The sequence below is a fragment of the Podarcis filfolensis genome, assembly GCF_964270895.1.
Source record: "Podarcis filfolensis genome assembly, chromosome: 17".
In the NCBI taxonomy this organism is placed as follows: domain Eukaryota; kingdom Metazoa; phylum Chordata; class Lepidosauria; order Squamata; family Lacertidae; genus Podarcis; species Podarcis filfolensis.
In genome coordinates, this window is record NC_139621.1 from 31,581,315 (window position 1) to 31,599,525 (window position 18,211).

The 18,211-nt window shown below is 40.4% G+C and overlaps 1 protein-coding gene across 5 annotated transcripts; it reads left to right on the plus strand.

The window, feature by feature from the left end:
- The first annotated feature begins 610 nt into the window (after positions 1 to 610).
- CASP2 (caspase 2) lies at positions 611 to 18,211 on the plus strand. 5 transcript variants are annotated; one of them, XM_083593677.1, is made up of 11 exons: positions 611 to 895; positions 3,175 to 3,325; positions 5,347 to 5,514; positions 5,923 to 6,004; positions 8,515 to 8,609; positions 9,358 to 9,534; positions 10,309 to 10,437; positions 10,782 to 10,872; positions 14,128 to 14,277; positions 14,421 to 14,530; positions 16,016 to 18,211. In XM_083593677.1, exons 2-11 carry the CDS (start codon positions 3,176 to 3,178, stop codon positions 16,148 to 16,150), a joined length of 1,287 nt encoding a protein of 428 aa, XP_083449803.1. In that variant the 5' UTR covers positions 611 to 895; position 3,175; the 3' UTR covers positions 16,151 to 18,211. The 5 variants fall into 5 exon arrangements, with proteins under 5 accessions (XP_083449803.1, XP_083449805.1, XP_083449806.1 ...); XM_083593679.1 differs by having other exon boundaries at positions 702 to 895; positions 8,512 to 8,609; XM_083593680.1 differs by having other exon boundaries at positions 751 to 891; positions 8,512 to 8,609.

The following is an 18,211-nucleotide window of genomic DNA, read 5'->3' on the forward strand; positions in this document are numbered from 1 at the left end:
TATTTGTTTCTTGTAACATTAGTGCAGCTTGTTTTCTCTAGGCTGCAAGTTGGTGCTGTATCCAAACTACTGTATCGGTACTGGGATTTGACCAGAAAACAGCAACCCTGTCACATATACAGCTTCTTGAACATTGAGGGCAGCCAGGGACAGTGTGGAATAAATAAAATATGCATGGATTATTATTTTTTTAATGGATTGATATTATTTCTAATTGTTTCTTATATGCATTTTTAAAAAAACCGTTGTACTTTAAGTGATCGCACGTGATGTGAATCACTTTGGGCACAATTTTGTGGAAAAGTGGCATACAAATAAGCAGATGATGATGATATTGCAAGTCCTCTTTTTTAAAACTAAGAACTACTTTTGAAACTGCTCTGTTCTTTTAAATAAAAAACCATCACCGCCATCCTCATGGGAGTGAAGACGGAATGTAAGGTCGGGCAGAATGCTGCAAAAAAAAAGGGAGACCCCTGCGGGTTAAAACACGCCTGCGCATTAGGGGCCAGCGGAGGGACCCAGCGGAATCCCCAAGGAATAAAGAGAAAGGCACGCATGCGCCCCACAATAGGCGGGTTCTGGGTAGTTTTGTTGAGGTATCGAGGCGTGCGGGGGAAGAGACTGGCCAAGCGAGTGGGTTGGAATGCGCGCGCATTCGCTCTCATAGTCCCGCCCGTTCTGCGCAGGCGCCCCAACCTAGTTGCAGCCACGTGATCGGGAATAGTTGTTCCTCCTCCTCTCTGTCCCCCCCCCTCCTCCTCCCCACCCCCCGTTCTATTACTTGCCCGCCGTTGGAGGAAGGAGAAATTTTAGGCGGGAAAAGCTGCGCCTCCTGCCTCGCGCCCCCGCGGCCTACCGCGCGCCGGGAAGCGCCAGGCGACGGCGGAGGCGAGTGAGTGGCTTTTGCTCTTTTTCGCGGTTCGCTGAGGCAGCAGGGGCCGGGCGGGGAAGCGGGGCGAGAGGGAGCTGGACGGGGGCGAAGCCCCTCAAGGGAGGAGTGGAGGCCGGGGGATGGGAGAGGCCTCTGGCGGCAGAGCCCCAGGCGGGAAGCCGCTTTTGCTGAGGGGAAAGAGGGTTGACAGAGCCGCGCATCCTGCCAGGGCCCCTTCAGCGTTTCCCCCCTGGCACTTGCCTCCCTCCACCGACATCCCCGCCTCTCTTTTCATCGCTCCGAATATATAATGCAGTGACTCCGCAGAGCCACGAATAAATAATGATCGGCGTTTATATAACGCGGGTTTTTTAATTGTTCAAAGCGTTTCAGGCGTAATTAATCCGTCTCACAGCAGTTTAATGGGTGAGCTGTGAACTGATGGTAGTTTTGGTGTGGCTTGCAAGTATAAAATTCAGGTGGAGAAACACAAGGCAGGGGTGCGAACTTAAAATATTGGGGATGGGGGGCTAGGTAAGCCTTGCCCAGCATAATCGATGATGAGATGTGGCACATGCACACCATTTGAATGGCATTGCCCATCAACTCTGGAGGGACCTGGCCCCCTCTAATGTTTTATTGCAGCCCCCAGTAGTTGGCTCCTACCATCACAGGGATGTGGGTGGTGCTGTGGTCTAAACCACAGAGCCTAGGACTTGCCGATCAGAAGGTCGGCAGTTCGAATCCCGTTGCTCGGTCCCTGCTCCTGCCCACCTAGCAGTTTGAAAGCACGTCAAGTGCAAGTAGATAAATAGGTACCACTCCGGCGGGAAGGTAAACGGCGTTTCCATGCGCTGCTCTGGTTCGCCAGAAGCGGCTTAGTCATGCTGGCCACATGACCCGGAAGCTGTACGCCAGCTCCCTCGGCCAGTAAAGTGAGATGAGCTTTTAGAAGGGACACAGCTATAGGGGTTATTGTGAATGTCTGCAGTTCAGAATTTACCAGTACACTGGAGGTTTAAACTGTTCTTAAATCTAAGAATCTAATGCACACCTCAATTTTCAGAACCGTGAAACCAAAAAAAGTATTTGCTGGCGCATGTAAATGTGCCATTGAATCTAACGCACACCTTGATTTTTGCAACGTAATTTGGCCCAAAAAGGTGAGCATTAGATTCGAGTACAGTGGTACCTCGCAAGACGAAATTAATTCGTTCTGCGAGTTTCTTCGTCTTGCGAAGCACGGATGCACCCTGGTATTAACGGTTTTAAGAAAAAGGAAACAAACTCGCAAGACGTTTCGTCTTGCGAGTTTTTCGTCTTCCGAGGCATTCGTCTTGCGAGGTACCACTGTAAATATGATAGATTTATATTGAATAAAAGTCAAAAGAGCTGCTATGTTGCAGTAACTATGTATGAACAAAGTATCTCTGTTCAGCATGCAATGTATATAATACAGTATTTTGTTATGGCCATTCTAGTGTTTATAAAACCGATGGTTTTGTTTATTGCAGAATTGAACTGAGGAAATAATATAGCAATCTTTCCCAGTTTGCATCTGTATTAGACTTGGTTTTAGTTGTTTCCATTTTATTGGTTGTGTGTTTGCCTCCTTGTGCTTCTTTGGGAGGAAGAGCACGCTATAAATTTAATAAGTAAATAAATTACTTTTCCACAAACTTTGAAATTGTTACCTTTCAGCATAGACATTTTCAAATTCTTTCTGAATTCCATAATTTGTGAGCCACTACTAAGGTGTGACTGTTTTCAGTGTAAGGCTGATGTTTAGGAAACATTGGTCTAGAAAGTAATTGAATGTTTTTGGAAGATGAGAAAGTCAGAGCTGGTGGCCTATAATTTTGGTCAATAAACAGGGCAGCTCTTTTTTCTAACTGGTGTTATTTCTAACTCCTACACACTCCCATCAGGTTATTGGCGTGATCACAAAAGTTCTTGTTTTCCTTCTTCCAGCCAGCAGATCCTTCACCAATCTTTGTTGGATATTGCTGATGCAAAACTGTAATTAGGGAGAGAGGAAAGAATGTTCAGGAATCACTAAAAAAAGGTGTGTGATCTCTACTAAAAGATCTGTGTAATAGAATAAACAAGTCTTTCAAAGTTAGATTTCTTTTCATTCAGAATTCCCCATGATACCCCTCTTCCATTTACCAGACAAAATTCTATGTTCCTAAGAATTCATAATGGAAACACACAAGTTTCACTCCTCATTTGGTGTATGATTAATGTGAAAACTTGTTCCAGTAGATTGTTAGAAGACAAAGGATTTTTATCTCTTCTAGGATGCTGGGCGCATGTGGCATGCAGAAATGTCACCAAGAGGCTCTGAAAAAGAATCGTGTTTCCCTAGCAAAGCAGCTAGTTTTGAAGGAACTGATGGAACACCTCATAGAAAAGGATGTGATCACTGAAGCAATGATGGAGATGATACAGGTACAATTACTCTTGTCAGCAACTGGAATTAAAAGTTTAATTATCCAAAATTATCGTTGCTGTTTATGCTTCTAAGTGCCGCAATTATTCCTGCGTGTCAAATGAGATCAGTAGTATTCGGCAGCAAATAACTATATAAAACAAATGTCATACTTGTAATTAGGGATGGGCAGATCTGTCTTATTTCCAATCCATTTCCCATGTGTACATTTAGAAGTCCATTCTGTCTGCAATTTTCTTTTCAATTCAGTTTTTGGTACGCATCTTAAATATGCATACTTTATATGCCTTGTGCTATGTTTTTGAAACGGAAAACCATACCACAAAATTGGAGAAGTGCAAAAACCAACCCCCGTATTATTCCAAGTGAAATCAGGGTAGTTTGCTTAACAATATGGACTCAGCTTCTTATGTGGTAAGAACTGCCTGAAAGTGACCTTTTTAAGATGGAAAAGGGTTAGTACCCTCTGTTTTCAGACTCAGTGTGCTCCAGAAGACTAAGGTAGGCCTTCTAAGAAAAATATATAGGATAGGCTAATAACTTTCAAGGACATTTGTGAGGCTGGGCTAAAGAGCAAGAGAATGAACAGAAATGAGGCACTTGGCTAAGTTCTAAAAGCCCATGCTGGCATAAATAATCAAACAGCTATTGATCCAAGCACCCCTTTTGTCACTTATGTCTCAGTAGCTCCTAAAAGTTAACTTTTTTAAAAACAAGTGTTTGCATTACAGAGCATCATGCCTCTTAAAACACTGGGTGCTATTGAAGTATTCCCATTCTATCATCATCTCTGTTTGCAGGAGTCCAGCTGTGTTGTTGGATGATGCAGACTTAACCAATAAATTGAAATAATGTAGAATGCTGGAAAGGGAAATAATTTTTCCAGTTCGCAAGCTGTGAGGCAGACTTTTCCAGTAATAAATCACAAACATTTTTATTTCTATGTATTTCTAAAGAACCAATATTTTAATATAAATGTATGTTAAACTATCAAGGGGATGCCAACTTCTTTGTGTGTGAATCTGTGTTAGAAACTGAGATATGAAAGCTAGGAGCTAAATGGCACCTTAAACCTAGGTTATGGGCACAATTTATTTAGACACACTTTTTTATAACAAGAATACAAAGCTGACTGAATGAACCACAGCTAAAATCTTATGTTCATTTTTCACATGGTCTAGTCCTCATCCGAAGACTGCAAAAAATAAAGCCATGCTTCCCCTGTCCACCCCCATAATATTCTTAAGAGGATCTCTTCTCCAGCCAGGCGTTATGTCTTGGGTATGGCGGATATATTCAAAGAGACATATAACCAAACCAGCCCTCTTGTGAGAACCTCCCAAAGCCCAGTAAGCAAGGCAGACAGCTTAAGAACTCTTTCTGTGCTGGTGCAAAAGGAGCTTTTAAACTCCTTGCCTTATGTGCAAGTTGTGGGATTTCAGCTGGCCATCTTAAAACCATGTAGGCTTGAAATCACACAAGTTAATTGCGTGCAAGATGTGATTGTTCCTTGATGTAAAATATTTAATCCTCCCTGTGCAAGTTCCTTGGAAGTTTCCGTACAGGGTTGCTATATGGGAGACAAAAGGAGGAAAGAATAGTGAAATTGAATATATTTATTAAATGTATGTTAACATTTGCATGATTCCATTCTTTCAAATTAGGCAGCAATCCTAGTATACACACTAAGGAGTTCTAGATATAGGTAGGTAGCCGTGTTGGTCTGCTGTAGTCAAAGCAAAATTAAAAATCCTTCCAGTAGCACCTTAAAGACAACTAAGTTTGTTATTGGTATGAGCTTTCATGTACATGCACACTTCTTCAGATACGCTGAAAAAGAAGTCACCAGACCTTTATATAATAGTAAGAGAGTGGGAAGGGGTATTACTCAGAAGGGTGGTGGGAATGGGTGATTGGCTGAAAGGTGTGGTAAACCACTTCAAAGCTCCATAGGAACGATGTTGGTTCACCTATCCAATTCAGTGATCTTTTAACATGTTTGGTTTTTTTCTGAATTCAGGGCAAGTCTGGAAGTTTTAGCCAAAACATAGAATTCTTGAACCTGCTCCCAAAGAGGGGTCCCAAAGCCTTCTCAGCTTTCTGTGAAGCTTTACAAGAAACCAAACAGCAGCACTTAGTGGAAATGCTCCTGAGCACCATTCCCAGCCATAGCAACGGGAATGCAAGGGTAAGGAAGGATCAAATAAAAATGGGGTGGGGGGACCCCATATTAGTTTAGTGATTTCCTGTTGTCCTCTCCATGCTCCTGAATACCCTCACTTCTATTTTTGTTGTTATGCTGGAGTGGCACATGATTCCTGTGGTGTTTTATATGATAATTATTTTTTGGGTATGTGTGTCGGGAGGGGGAGTAAATACATTTACACACCTGGCTTGAAATGAATATTCCCCAAAAGAGGACCAGGAATCCTAACTTCAATAGATATACACTTACATGTGTCTTATCTTTTCTGTGCTTTGTGTAAAGACTACCTAGGATGATTGGTGTGTGCATTGATACCCAGTAGACAGAAGGTGGTTCTTTTCCTTTACATCTCTGTATTTCTGTTTAATAATGCTGTGTGGACTCTTTCAGCTGAATTCTGGCTATGAGGAAAAGCTGCCATTTCCTATATCTGAATCTGAAATCTCTCAAAAAAGGCCACGGTGGCAACTTGGTAAGTTTATTTTTGTGAAATGTGACTATTGCAATTGTAATGGCTAAAAACTTCCTTTTGTTGTTTACTAGCATTCTATTTAATCTGACACACAAAGAACAAAAGAAAGAAGATTTCTGTTGTGTGGGTAGGAAAATGCATGTGGATTTTCCAGTATTGCCTTTGGTTAAGAAAAGATCAAGCATTTTTGTTAGGTAAGAGCAAGCCTGAAAACATTTAGCCCCAGGGAGCTATTTTTTAAATATATTAATAACAAAAGTCAGAGATCAGTGTGCAAGGCTTTTGTAATCCAAAATAGATTTCCACCACCTTTGCTTTTGTTATGGCAGCCACATGGTGGTGGTGCTGCTTTATTTGTTTGGAATATTTATATATTCCTCCCTCATAAAGGCTATTTTTAGTAGTTGGATACTATAGGATACTTTGAAAATTGCCAGAATGTGTCCACTGATGAAATGCTATTTTTGCTTGAAATATCTATTTGAGCCAAGAATAATGTGTAGAAAAGATAGTATATATGAAATCACATATAAGATAGGCAACTTGTGGCCTATTTTTTCAGACTCAGCCCATGAAACAATATTATCTGACCAAATGCAGCCTTCAAAATTGTAATGAAAGGTTGCCTGCAATTCCATTTATAAGGAGAAATTCCCACTTTAATATTACACTTGTTTCTTTGTTTTGGATGTTATGCTCCAAACTGTAGTTGCTTTCTTTTGTGGTGTAGTTGCTTTTGGGACCTGGGGGCACATTCAGAAATGTAATAAACTGTTGTGAGCACCACAAAATGCCCAATTGGTGTTGCTCAGAAATGAGCCAAACACACATAAAAAAGACAAATAAACAGACAAAAAAGTTGGCTCTTCACCTACCACTCCAACAACAAAGCTAAAAAAGCACAATTTTTAAAATTAAAAATTGTCCAAAACTGGGAGAGGCAAGAGGCTTTGGGGTGCCATGAGCGCACCATTTTGGGGACGCAGGTTGCTTGGAAAATAAATGCTGCAAAGGGCTCTTGTATTTTCCTCTTGTTTTACTTGTATCTCATGCATATCGTTCATGGCCAGACTTTGAGGGAAATTGTTTTCTCCCTATATATTTTGAAGGGACAGAGATATATTTTAAATAAATTAGATATAAATAAAATTAAAGAGAAGAATGTGCCTGAGATTCACATCTCCATAACAGAAATACTTAAAACTAGGTGACATGTGTTTTTAATAAAATGTGGCTGGGATGTGTGGCAAATTGTATTTCAGTCCCCAGACTATTGTTTTCAGAACGGTGGCTCTTAAGAATACAATATATTGACTATAACGTTCTTATATTTTCCATGCAAAAAGCTGACCTACTTTTTACATCCAAATTTTATGGCCAGGTCTCTTGGTTTCGGTTGCATCCTGCTGATCTTCTAAATTGCAAACTGTTTTATTATTAACTAGCAGCCAAATAAATTATTCAGTATATGCGTTTTTTATCCATGACTATTAACAATAGCTGTAACACAGAAATAATCACAAAACTATAATTGGTTGCCATTAGTCATTATATTTGGCAGGTTGCACAGGGCAAGGTGCCTAGACTTGAGCAAGTCATAGGAGTTTAACTTATGTATTAACCAGCTATGGCGAACCAGTGGCCCTCCAGATGTTATTAGGGTCCAACTCCCATCAACCCCAGCCAACATGGGTTATGGTCACAGAGGATGGGTGCTGTAATCCAAGAACATTTGGTGGGTTTTTCTAAAACGTGGCTCTGTCTGTGTTTCACTGGTAGCCTCAACCCTTTCTCTCCTTGATATAGTCCCAACAAATGCCTATTTGAAGTTGCTACTTCCACTTCAAAGAAATGCTCCATTGGTGTTAGTGGGGGCTTCCCTTGAAATGTAGAAAGCAGCATCAGAGAGGCTATTTTTGTTAGCACCATAGTAGGGAGAGAGTTAGAGAATTGTAGAGATGGAAGGGAACACCAGGACCACCTAGTCTAACCCCTTCAGTATTGGAATATTTTGCCCAACATGGGGCTTGAACCCACAACCCTGAGATTAAAGGGCCGCATGCTCTACCAACTGAACTATCCCTCAGAGCTAGAAAGTAAATTTGCCTACTCCATCTCCACAGCCATGAGGCTTCTGCAGCTCCCCTGCAAATGCTGCCTTCATAACAAAAAATGCACACTAATTACATTCATACACTTTATATCAAGTCTGATTTAACCCTGAGATTTTCCCCACTTAATTAATTAATCTACACATATGTTCTAAATATCACAAAAAGTGGTGTTTTAAAAAGCTACATAAACATGCATTTGATTTGCAACCATTTTGATCTCTTTACTGTAACTGGGAAGTCCATTCTGGACTTACTCCTCCAGCGCTTAAAAAATTGGCGGGTTATATTATTAATCTGGTATCCTTAAATAGTTGTAAATGGCAAGTTTACACCTGCACAGAAGTTATTTTGTTGCTGAGCCACTTACATTTTGGTTGTTGGCCTGTGTCTCAGCAGAACCAGTGGAGCATTCTTTGGATGATGGAGATGGTCCTCACTATCCTCAGGTGAAGCTGTGCACCCCAGAATTCTATCATGAGCATGAGCACATGGTGAGTATCCGGAAGGGTGGAACTTGAGGGTCCGTCCCCCCCAACAAGCATTGGATGCTTTTATTGGTAATCTGCAGAAAGCCAGCTTCAAAATGTGAAATAAATGCCTGTTCAGGGGATGACATGTTTTTTACTTTCACATGCGATTCTAAAAACATGAGCCATCTCAAACTGAAAAATAGAGGCAGGTGGTTTAATAAGTTTTATTTTGATGTGTGCTTCTCTTTTAGATACCTGTATTTTCTTCCCAAAGCCACTTACATATTTTCCTAGGAGCTTATGCCATTTCTGAGTCCAGTTCTTAAAGTGTGATAGCATGAGTTCCATTGCAGTCATTTGATTTAAGTCTCCTTCCCTTACAGTCTCTGCCAGGCATTCTCTTCTCACTGGTGCTTCTACCAGACTGGGACATTTTTTTCTAATTCTTTAGGCAAAAGAATAAAGTTCTTTTAAAATCATCATTAAATTTCTAAATGGAAATCCTGTACACTGATAGAAACAAATATGAACTTGTTTGAGCGTTAGCATGAAACCTTACATTGCTGGGATTTTTCTGGCCATTAGCCTATAAATCCTTTTAAACTACAGTGTTTTTTCTGCTATAAATGTAAGGTGTCCTCTCCCTTTTGTGTTTATTTATGTAGGTATGCAACAGGATTCTGACTGTCATGAATAAGTATCTTGTGATTTTGCTGTTTTACATAATATACCAGGAATCTGGATCCATCAGGTTACCTGTTTTTCACAGGCATACAGGATGAAATCACACCCACGGGGCTTGGCACTGATACTTAGCAACGTGCATTTTAGCAGTGAGACGGACCTAGAGTTCCGTTCTGGTGGCAATGTTGACCAAGCTGCCCTAGAAATGCTCTTCAGACATCTTGGGTACCAAGTGATGGTACGGCATGATCAGACTGCACAGGTGAGCCCTGAGAATGGAACAAGCATGATGAATGTCTGCATCCTGGAAGTCATTTTTTATAATTGGCTCCTCACAATAAATTGGGTAACTGACATCATTTCTAATGTGAATCTGGGTATACTGGAGCAAGCATCTTATGTATACTAAGGATTGTATTTTCATGTAGAATTTTTATCTCTACTGCTATCTAGATAGCATAATTTACTGTATTTTTATTAAGTACTTTATTTAGTTTGTTCAGTCTCACAATTTTATTAGCAAATTCATTTATTTTAACGCATTTCACTTACGTTACTCTTACACATGTTCAATAAAAATCTACAGAAGATTGCTTAGTGTAGTAACTTTGTGATAGTGATTAAATAACTTTGGTCCCCCAGAATTGTAGAGGCTGGGCACAGCAACCAGAAGTTTGTCTCATCCTTTGCCTAGACAGCCAGTGCCACTTGGGCTGTTTCTGCCATCAGGAATCTTTTACTTCCGACTCTGGAGTCAGTGGATGTGGTTAATGGAGGCCCCAGGAAGACTGGCTGGCTGGTTACAGAATTTTAGAAATTACTATCTCTGAATACTTGGATTAAACAGAACATAAAATCTTAAAATTCTCTGGAAATTGGATCCATGTTCAACCATTTTTGATAATTAATTAGCCCTCTTTGGCTCCCCATTAAGCTTGTTATTGGTACATGGCTTTGCTCTGTTAATTGTGCCTTTCCCACTTCTCTGGTATTTGCAGTTTCAGGGATTGCTGATTTTAGTTATCTCTTTTCTCAGGAAATGCATAAGGAGTTGGAAAACTTTTCAAAGCTTCCAGTTCACCGAGATGTAGATTCCTGCATAGTATCACTTCTCTCACATGGCATAGAGGGTGGGGTCTATGGAGTGGATGGCAAACTGCTTCAGGTAATTTACCTTTGTGGATTCCTCCTTTGTGTAGGGCGTGGTCATCTAAGGATGATGAAATTGGCAACCAGCTACTGGCAAATAAAGTTATAATAAATTCTGGCCTGAAGCAGAAATGAAGGTATTTTTGGAAGTTGGAAAGCAATTAATGGAAACATATAGGAGCAGAATGTATATTTGAATGATATTTAGAATATTGCCTATTTCATTGCCACCCTTCAATATAAATATTCTCATGATGTTTTACAGAATAGAATATATAACAATTAAAAAGCATGATTCAGATAAAACTGGTTTAGCAGTTTTTTCTAACAAATGTTTACCGTGGGTTTTTTTTTTCCCAGCTGCAGGAGATTTTCAGGCTCTTTGATAACGCAAACTGCCCTAGGCTTCAGAATAAGCCCAAAATGTTCTTCATTCAAGCATGCCGGGGAGGTACGTAACCCAAGGAGAAGGGTGTGGGGGTATGGGGGTGGGGCTACCTGTGCTTCACAAACATTCTCCATTCTACACAGCTTGCGCTCAACTCTCCTCTTTGCTTCTCTCAGGTATAAGCGGAACCCACATTCACCTCCCTGCCTTGCTGTTGCCACTACCTCTCTCTGTAAGTGCTTCTCACTCTGCATGGCATGTGGTCAGCAGATTGCAGACCCTGCAGCACCGTGAAAAAGGGGAGCTTTGTAATAATTCCCATATCTTGCATGTGTGGTGCGGGGCGGTTAGCCACACTAATCCTGGAACTTTATCACAGTTGCTCTTTGGTCTGGACTATAGATTTCCGTGTCTTTTCTGGATCTGGGGGAAATGAAAAAAGCAGCAGTCTGAGGGCCAGTCACCCACCTACCATAACATAAAACAATCACTATGAATTCCTTTGAAGAGAGATTCCATTGAAAAACTCTTTTATGAAGTTCCTTAAAATCAGATGGGGAACAGAGTCTTCAGCTGCATTTACAGCATCTACAAGAAAATTTAGACATTCAAAGCTTAATGTCACCGTCTTCAGTGACATGATCCTTCATGGAATAAACTCTTAAGTCCATTGAAAGGAATTTTCGAAGAAAAGTACCAAGAAACACAAGAGGGGCATAAGCTTCTTGGCATAAACTTTCTAGCGCATCTTCCAATTATACTGTGTTTTAAGAGACCGTAACTTGTATGGGAGATTCACAAAACAGGTCACTTTCCTTAGCCATTTGAGGCCATGCTGGAACATAAGCCTACAAGAAATGTAGCATTACTTCCCAGTAACCTTGCTAATTCAAGCACAGAACCTTAATGAATCCTCCCCTGCAGCGAAGAAAAGGCTCCTAGAGTGGCTTCCAGTTCTTAAATGTAATAAAACTAACATGTACACGCACCACGTCTTTTCTACCTTGCTCCAAGCTTGTGCTCTTCTTTCTTAATTGCCTCCCTCACATTTTATTTCCCTCACCGCCTGCCCTGCCAGCAAATGTCACTACAAGTGCCTCTGGGGCTAATGTTTTCCCAGTTGTTTTTCTGGTCTGAGAGAGAAGGAAGGGGGGTCAGTTTGCTCTTGATTCTCCTTTTAAAACACCACTCTGCTCGACTTTGACCTGCTCAAATTAATGCAAGAAGCAATCCCAAAATGGTATATTCAATGGGACTGAGGCATCCAGAAGTGGGATTTAGGCCTTCCAAGTTAACAGTCACATTTCCAACTGTGGATTATCCGTCTTTAAGAAATTCTTAACATAGAAGCCTAAGTTCTTCCAAAACTCAGTTCTTATGCCTCTGCTTGGTGGCTTCAGCAAGCATTTCAAAACTGAATAAGCCTGTCTGGATGGGCTAAACCAAATGAAGCTTTTGCAACATATTTGTGCTTGATGCAGGCCTAGTTTTTTTTAAAAAAAATCTATAGACACTATAAAACCATTATGACCTGGAGATCCTTTGCACAGTATGCTTGGAGTGCATATATAGACTATATAGTCCAACTCCAACTTCTGAATAGAAAATGGTTTGAAGAAGGGAACAGTTCAGCTGATAAGAGAAGTAATGAAAAACAGAAGCCATTCCTTTTCATCAACAGTTGAAAGTTATAGTCCTCCTTTCATGCTTTTATATTTTCCTTTTCAGTCTTACCTTGATAGTGAAAAAACAACACACAGGTTTTATTCTAAGAAACAAATGGAAAATTTATAGTATCCTGTGCTCATGAAGCTACCTTGAAGGTTCTGTCTGACAGCCTCATACCTACCAAATTAAATTTCTTCTAAGCAGAAACACTGTGGTCACTTATAGAAAATTCAAGGTGCAGTTTTGCTAAATTTTGCTTAAACCTGAGTAGAGATCACTTTGATAAAGGAGACTTGGTGCTATTCAGATGAGCTTTAAAGCAGCAAAATTGAAAGAAATTAGTGTCTTGAAAATAAAGCAAAATTTCTGATCTTGAAGCAGGTTTTGGGCAGCAGTTTACCGTTTGGCAGTTTAATCCAATTTTGCAAGCTCACTGCTGGTGGAATAAATTGGGAAAATACTTTGCAAGCATTATTTGATCAAACTTCATTTTACTGGAGACCATTAGAAACTAGCTTGAGGGTGTCACTTGAAATAGTTTGTCCTGAGTCAGATCTTCCCTTCTCGCCATGCTTTTGATAATGATGATGATTTGAAATTTTAAATATCAAAAGTCACAGTGGCTAATGCCTGTATATGTATAGATCTTACTAGACATGTTGGTGATGCTGCTCGAGAGCAAAAATATCTGTTCTCAGTATTTCTTAAAATGGTTTTGTGTGTCCGATTTATTAGTTCGTGGATGCTTGATGTTTTCAAAAGTTGTAATGCAATCCAAGAAGATTGTGCTGTTTGAAACCAGGCAGTTTTCATTCAAGTCTATCTAAAAAATGATCAAGGGCTCTGTCCTACATTTTTCTCATTCCTTTTATTACCTCTAACCTATGTATACACATCTTTTGTACTGTTTAAGATGTATGGTGATTACAGAGGGAAAGCAGCTGGAACAACCTTTCCAAGATGTATAAATACTTTCTCTTCAGATTTTATTCCCAGATTTGCTTCGCCTTGGGTTTATACCCTTACTTAAATATGCTTAATATTACTTAATGACCTTAGTGTTTCTTTTCTTTTTTCTTGCTCTTCCTGTACATGTTGCTTTTTCCTATTTGCTCTGGCAAGATGTAGAAAGAACAAAGAGTCTGTAGCACTTTAAAGACTTAATAAATTAATTGTGACATAAACTTCCTTAGGCTGGAGTCCACTGCATCAGGTGCATGAAGTATTCTCAGTTGGTTAGTCTATGCCAATGGGGGTATAATCAATGGGATTTTCCTCTTCTATGGCAGGTGATTCTCCAGGGGCTGATGGGGAAGGGGAAAGCTAAGGTGAAAATAGTTGGGATTCTTAAATCAGTGCCTGGCTTACACACAACTACTTTGGACATGAGTTCCCAGACTTAACCCCATGTGTACCAGGGGAGTGGTACCAGTGCTTTTTGATCATTTAATTACTGCAAGTAGATAAGTGGCTAATAAGACTATTGTAGGCAAATTTGGTTATTGATGCCAAAAGTAAGGAGGTCAGGGAATGTAGATGATGCTCAATAGTAAACCCTACTAATTGAACATACAATCAGAAATGTACCTTTATAAAAGATGATTGACGGAGGTGAGTGAAATTCCTGCCTTCTTGTTTTCTCTTTATTAGATGAGACAGACCGTGGAGTGGACCAGATAGATGGGAATGAGCGTGCTGACTCCCCAGGTTGCGAAGAAAGCGATGCCAACAAGAAAGAGAACCCCAAGCTGCGTCTTCCCACTTGCTCTGATATGATATGTGGCTATGCCTGTCTGAGAGGTATCTGGAATAGTACCATAAAGGTCTTTTTGTTACGTTATTTTAATGAACTGCTCAAAGGTGGTTTTACACCTTTGAACCCTCTTTTTCTACTTTGCATTGACTTTACTTACTTACTTACTTACTTACTTACTTACTTACAGGCACAGCTGCTATGAGAAACACCAAACGTGGGTCCTGGTATGTAGAGGCTCTGACCTCTGTGTTTGCTGAAGATTCCAGAAATACGCATGTGGCTGACATGCTTGTAAAGGTGAGCTGGGATGCTGTGCTTCACTCTTGCTTCTCAACTAATTTCTAGAAGGTGCTGCACTCTTGAGATACTGGAGATACATTCTTGTTTAACTTTTGTTGGACCTCCTGTAGCATTACTGTTCCCTTTTGGGGCCTCTGGGAAGCAAAGTGCAACTTCTGCAAACAGACATTTGATATAATTTAGGGGTGTGCTGTCAAGAGAACAAGCTGGTCATCACACTCTTTTCCAACAACACAAGAGATGACTCTGCACATGGACATCACCAGATGGGCAGCATCGAAATCAGATTGATTATATTCTCTGCAGCCAAAGATGGAGAAGCTCTATACAGTCAGCAAAAACAAGACCTGGAGCTGACTGTGGCTCAGATTATCAGCTTCTTAGCAAAATTCAAGCTTAAACTGAAGAAAGTAGGAAAAACCACTGGGCCAGTAAGACACACTCTAAATCAAATCCCTTATGAATACACAGTGGAAGTGAGGAACAGGTTTAAGGATTTAGATTTGGTGGACAGAGTGCCTGAAGAACTATGGATGGAGGCTCGTAACATTATACAGGAGGCAGCAACGAAAACCATCCCAATGAAAAGGAAATGCAAGAACGCAAAGTGGCTGTCCAATGAGGCCTTACAAATGGGGGGGGGGGAGGCAAGCAAAATGCGAGGGAGATAGTGAAGGATACAGGAAATTGAATGCAGATTTCCAAAAAATAGCAAGGAGAGACAAGAGGGCCTTCTTAAACAAGCAATGCAAAGAAATAGAGGAAAACAACAGAATGGGAACCAGAGATCTGTTCAAGAAAACGAGATATGAAAGGAGCATTTCATACAAAGATTACCATAATAAAGGACAAAAGTGGAAAGGACCTAACAGAAGACATCAAGAAGAGGTGGCAAGAATACACAGAGGAATTATACCAGAAAGATATGGAGGTCTCGTATACCCCATGTAGTGTGGTTGCTGACCTTGAGCCAGACATCCTGGAGAGTGAAGTCAAATGGGCCTTAGAAAGCACTGCTAATAACAAGGCCAGTGGAAGTGATGATACTCCAGCTGAACTATTAAAAATTTTAAAACATGATGCTGTTAAAGTGCTACACTCAATATGCCAGCAAGTTTGGAAAACTCAGCAGAAGATCAGTCTACATTGGAGAAGATCAGTCTACATCCCAATCCCAAAGAAGGGCAGTGCCAAAGAATGCTCCAACTACCTCACAGTTGCGCTCATTTCACACGCTAGCAAGGTTATGCCTAAAATTCTACAAGGCAGGCTTAAGCAGTATGTGGACTGAGAACTCCCAGAACTGCAAGCTGGATTTTGAAGGGGCAGTAGACCGGAAGTCTCGAGTAAACAAATATCCTGTCTGGTTTGAATTTCAGTAGAGCATCTGAACCAAGATAAATTTAAAAAAAATTATTCAAAAATGAATATTGTTTTAAATTTCTAAACCTTTCTTTTGCCTGTTGTTACCTTTTCATTTAGGTGAATGGAATGATCAAGCATCGAGAAGGTCATGCCCCAGGCACCGAGTTCCACCGCTGCAAGGAGATGTCAGAGTATTGTAGCACTCTTTGCCAGGACCTTTACTTGTTCCCAGGAATTAACTCTGTCATCTAAGGGGGCCACTGCCTCTAAGGCCAAAGTCCATGTAATACTCTGTGCCATAGGATGACCTCCTGTAGAGGTCTAGGGCTACTCTTCCCTTACAGCATTTCATATTGAAGGTAGGGGGCATTAAGCTGTCCTGTTTAGGAAGCGGTTGACTGATGAACATATGATACTTGTTCTGTTGTTTCTAACAGTTTTTTCTGATTTTATTGGGAATTTCATATGTTATCAGATATTGTGACCTATGGAAATTAGCATATAAATGTCTTTAAGTTGATCATGCCTGGCTAAGCCAGCTTTCTTACTCACTGTGCAGCTTTCTTACTCACTGTGCAAATTTCTCTAATATCACTTTTTCAGACAGACTTTGGCAACTTGTTGATGCTTGACACCCAGTTTAGGTTTTATAAGTGTAGTGTGTTTATGTGCCAGCATTGAGGTTGATGGGGAACACCTAGGTAGCAAGTATTTATCACAACAGGAGTGTGAGAAATAGCATTCATAAAGCTTTTATAAAACAAAAACAAAAAGCATGCTTTATAAATTGAATTTTGCTTTAAGACAAAATTGTGGCCAGCCAAGCAAATTGGGCAAAACCACTAGCTAAACTGAAAAGGAACCTTCTAAATAAATGAAGGACATGAAGACTAATAAAGACAGTTTGGAATAGTTAGGTTAATGCTAAAGTCATTTTATATCTTTCATCACCCCCTCCCCCCCAAAATAATAATAATAATGAATACACGTGCAATTTCTATTTTGCTAAAAAGATATCCTCCCCAAATCTGTTCTGCTTATTTTCTCAAAGAAGTTGATAATTATTAGCACAAACTCACACCAGGACTTGGAAACAATTGAAACAGGTTTCCATTCCACAAGGTGTTTCTAATGATATAACAAGTTTGTCTTTTTGACTTCTGTTGTTGCTATTTCCATTATTCTCAATGGTAGCATACCCTGTGATGACTATTGTAGACTTGTCATTTTATTAGGAGATGTTTGCCTACACTGTATATGCCTATATTTTCTTGCCATCCATCCCATGATTCCCTATTCATTGTGGGTGAAATTGATCCTCATGAGCAGAGGCATGGCTATAAGCCCCCCACCCCCCAGCTGCTCAGATGCCACACATGGCTTTTTAAGGGCAAATCTACACATTGGCAGAGTTAGGGAAATCTCTGCATGCCCATTTGCAAACCTGCTTTGCTCCTCCCATTGTGTGAGCAAACAATTCAGGAAGTCTTCAGTTAATTATGCATTCTTTTCTCCAGTACTGTAACGGCCCCCTTTTGCGGGACCTGCCATTTTAAGAAACTCACTTGCAAAATGAGGACAATCCTCAAGAGCCAGTCTTATTTATATGTGCAAATGTATACTCCCAGTGGTGCAACAGTCCTGGCACCCTGTAGCCACAGGTGGTTAAAAGCCTGGACTTTTAACTGGTGCATATGTTTGCTGCAGAGGACAGGAAATGTGCTCTATTCCCTCTCTCCCCCCCTTTTCTTTTTTTTTAAGTTGCACGCCATACCTAAGTTTTGCTGTTACATTCTTGTATATTGTTGCCTTCGGCATCCTAATAAACCTGCCGCCAAGGACTGTATGCTTAAACAAGCTGCCCTTGATCAGCCTTTATCATTCTCTTTTGCCTAAGATTTTGAAAAAATATTTTTATAGGATTTTGATATATATTTTTAAAAACAAACATAATGGTTAGGAAAATAACATGAGGCAGAATAATCTAACAAGAGGCCAGAAGCTTAGAAGGTCCTCTTGTCCTGCCCTAGTGCAGTTGAACTGCATACCACACCTGTTGAGCAGTAGCCTTTTCAGGGCCAGTGAACAGCTCAGGGTGACAACTCAAAGGTTCTTTCCTCTGAGTAAAAATAGAAAAAAAACATGGGAGTCCTCTCTGGAAATTGGTGCTTGATAACTGTACTGTGTTAGTACAGATGTCTCCTCCTAGTTTGAGAAAGGAGAGGGCAGGTCTTTGTCACTGCCACTTTTTATAAACTTTGTATATAAACTATATCTCCATGTGCCAAAATAAAAAGTGATCTTGTTTTCTAA

Excerpts from the sequence above, each read along its gene's own strand:
- CASP2 (XM_083593679.1), top strand. The coding sequence starts at position 3,176 with ATGCTGGGCGCATGTGGCATGCAGAAATGTCACCAAGAGGCTCTGAAA. Across the intron at positions 3,326-5,346 it reads CAATGATGGAGATGATACAG|GGCAAGTCTGGAAGTTTTAG; the intron begins GTACAATTACTC and ends TTCTGAATTCAG. Across the intron at positions 10,438-10,781 it reads TGGATGGCAAACTGCTTCAG|CTGCAGGAGATTTTCAGGCT; the intron begins GTAATTTACCTT and ends TTTTTTTCCCAG.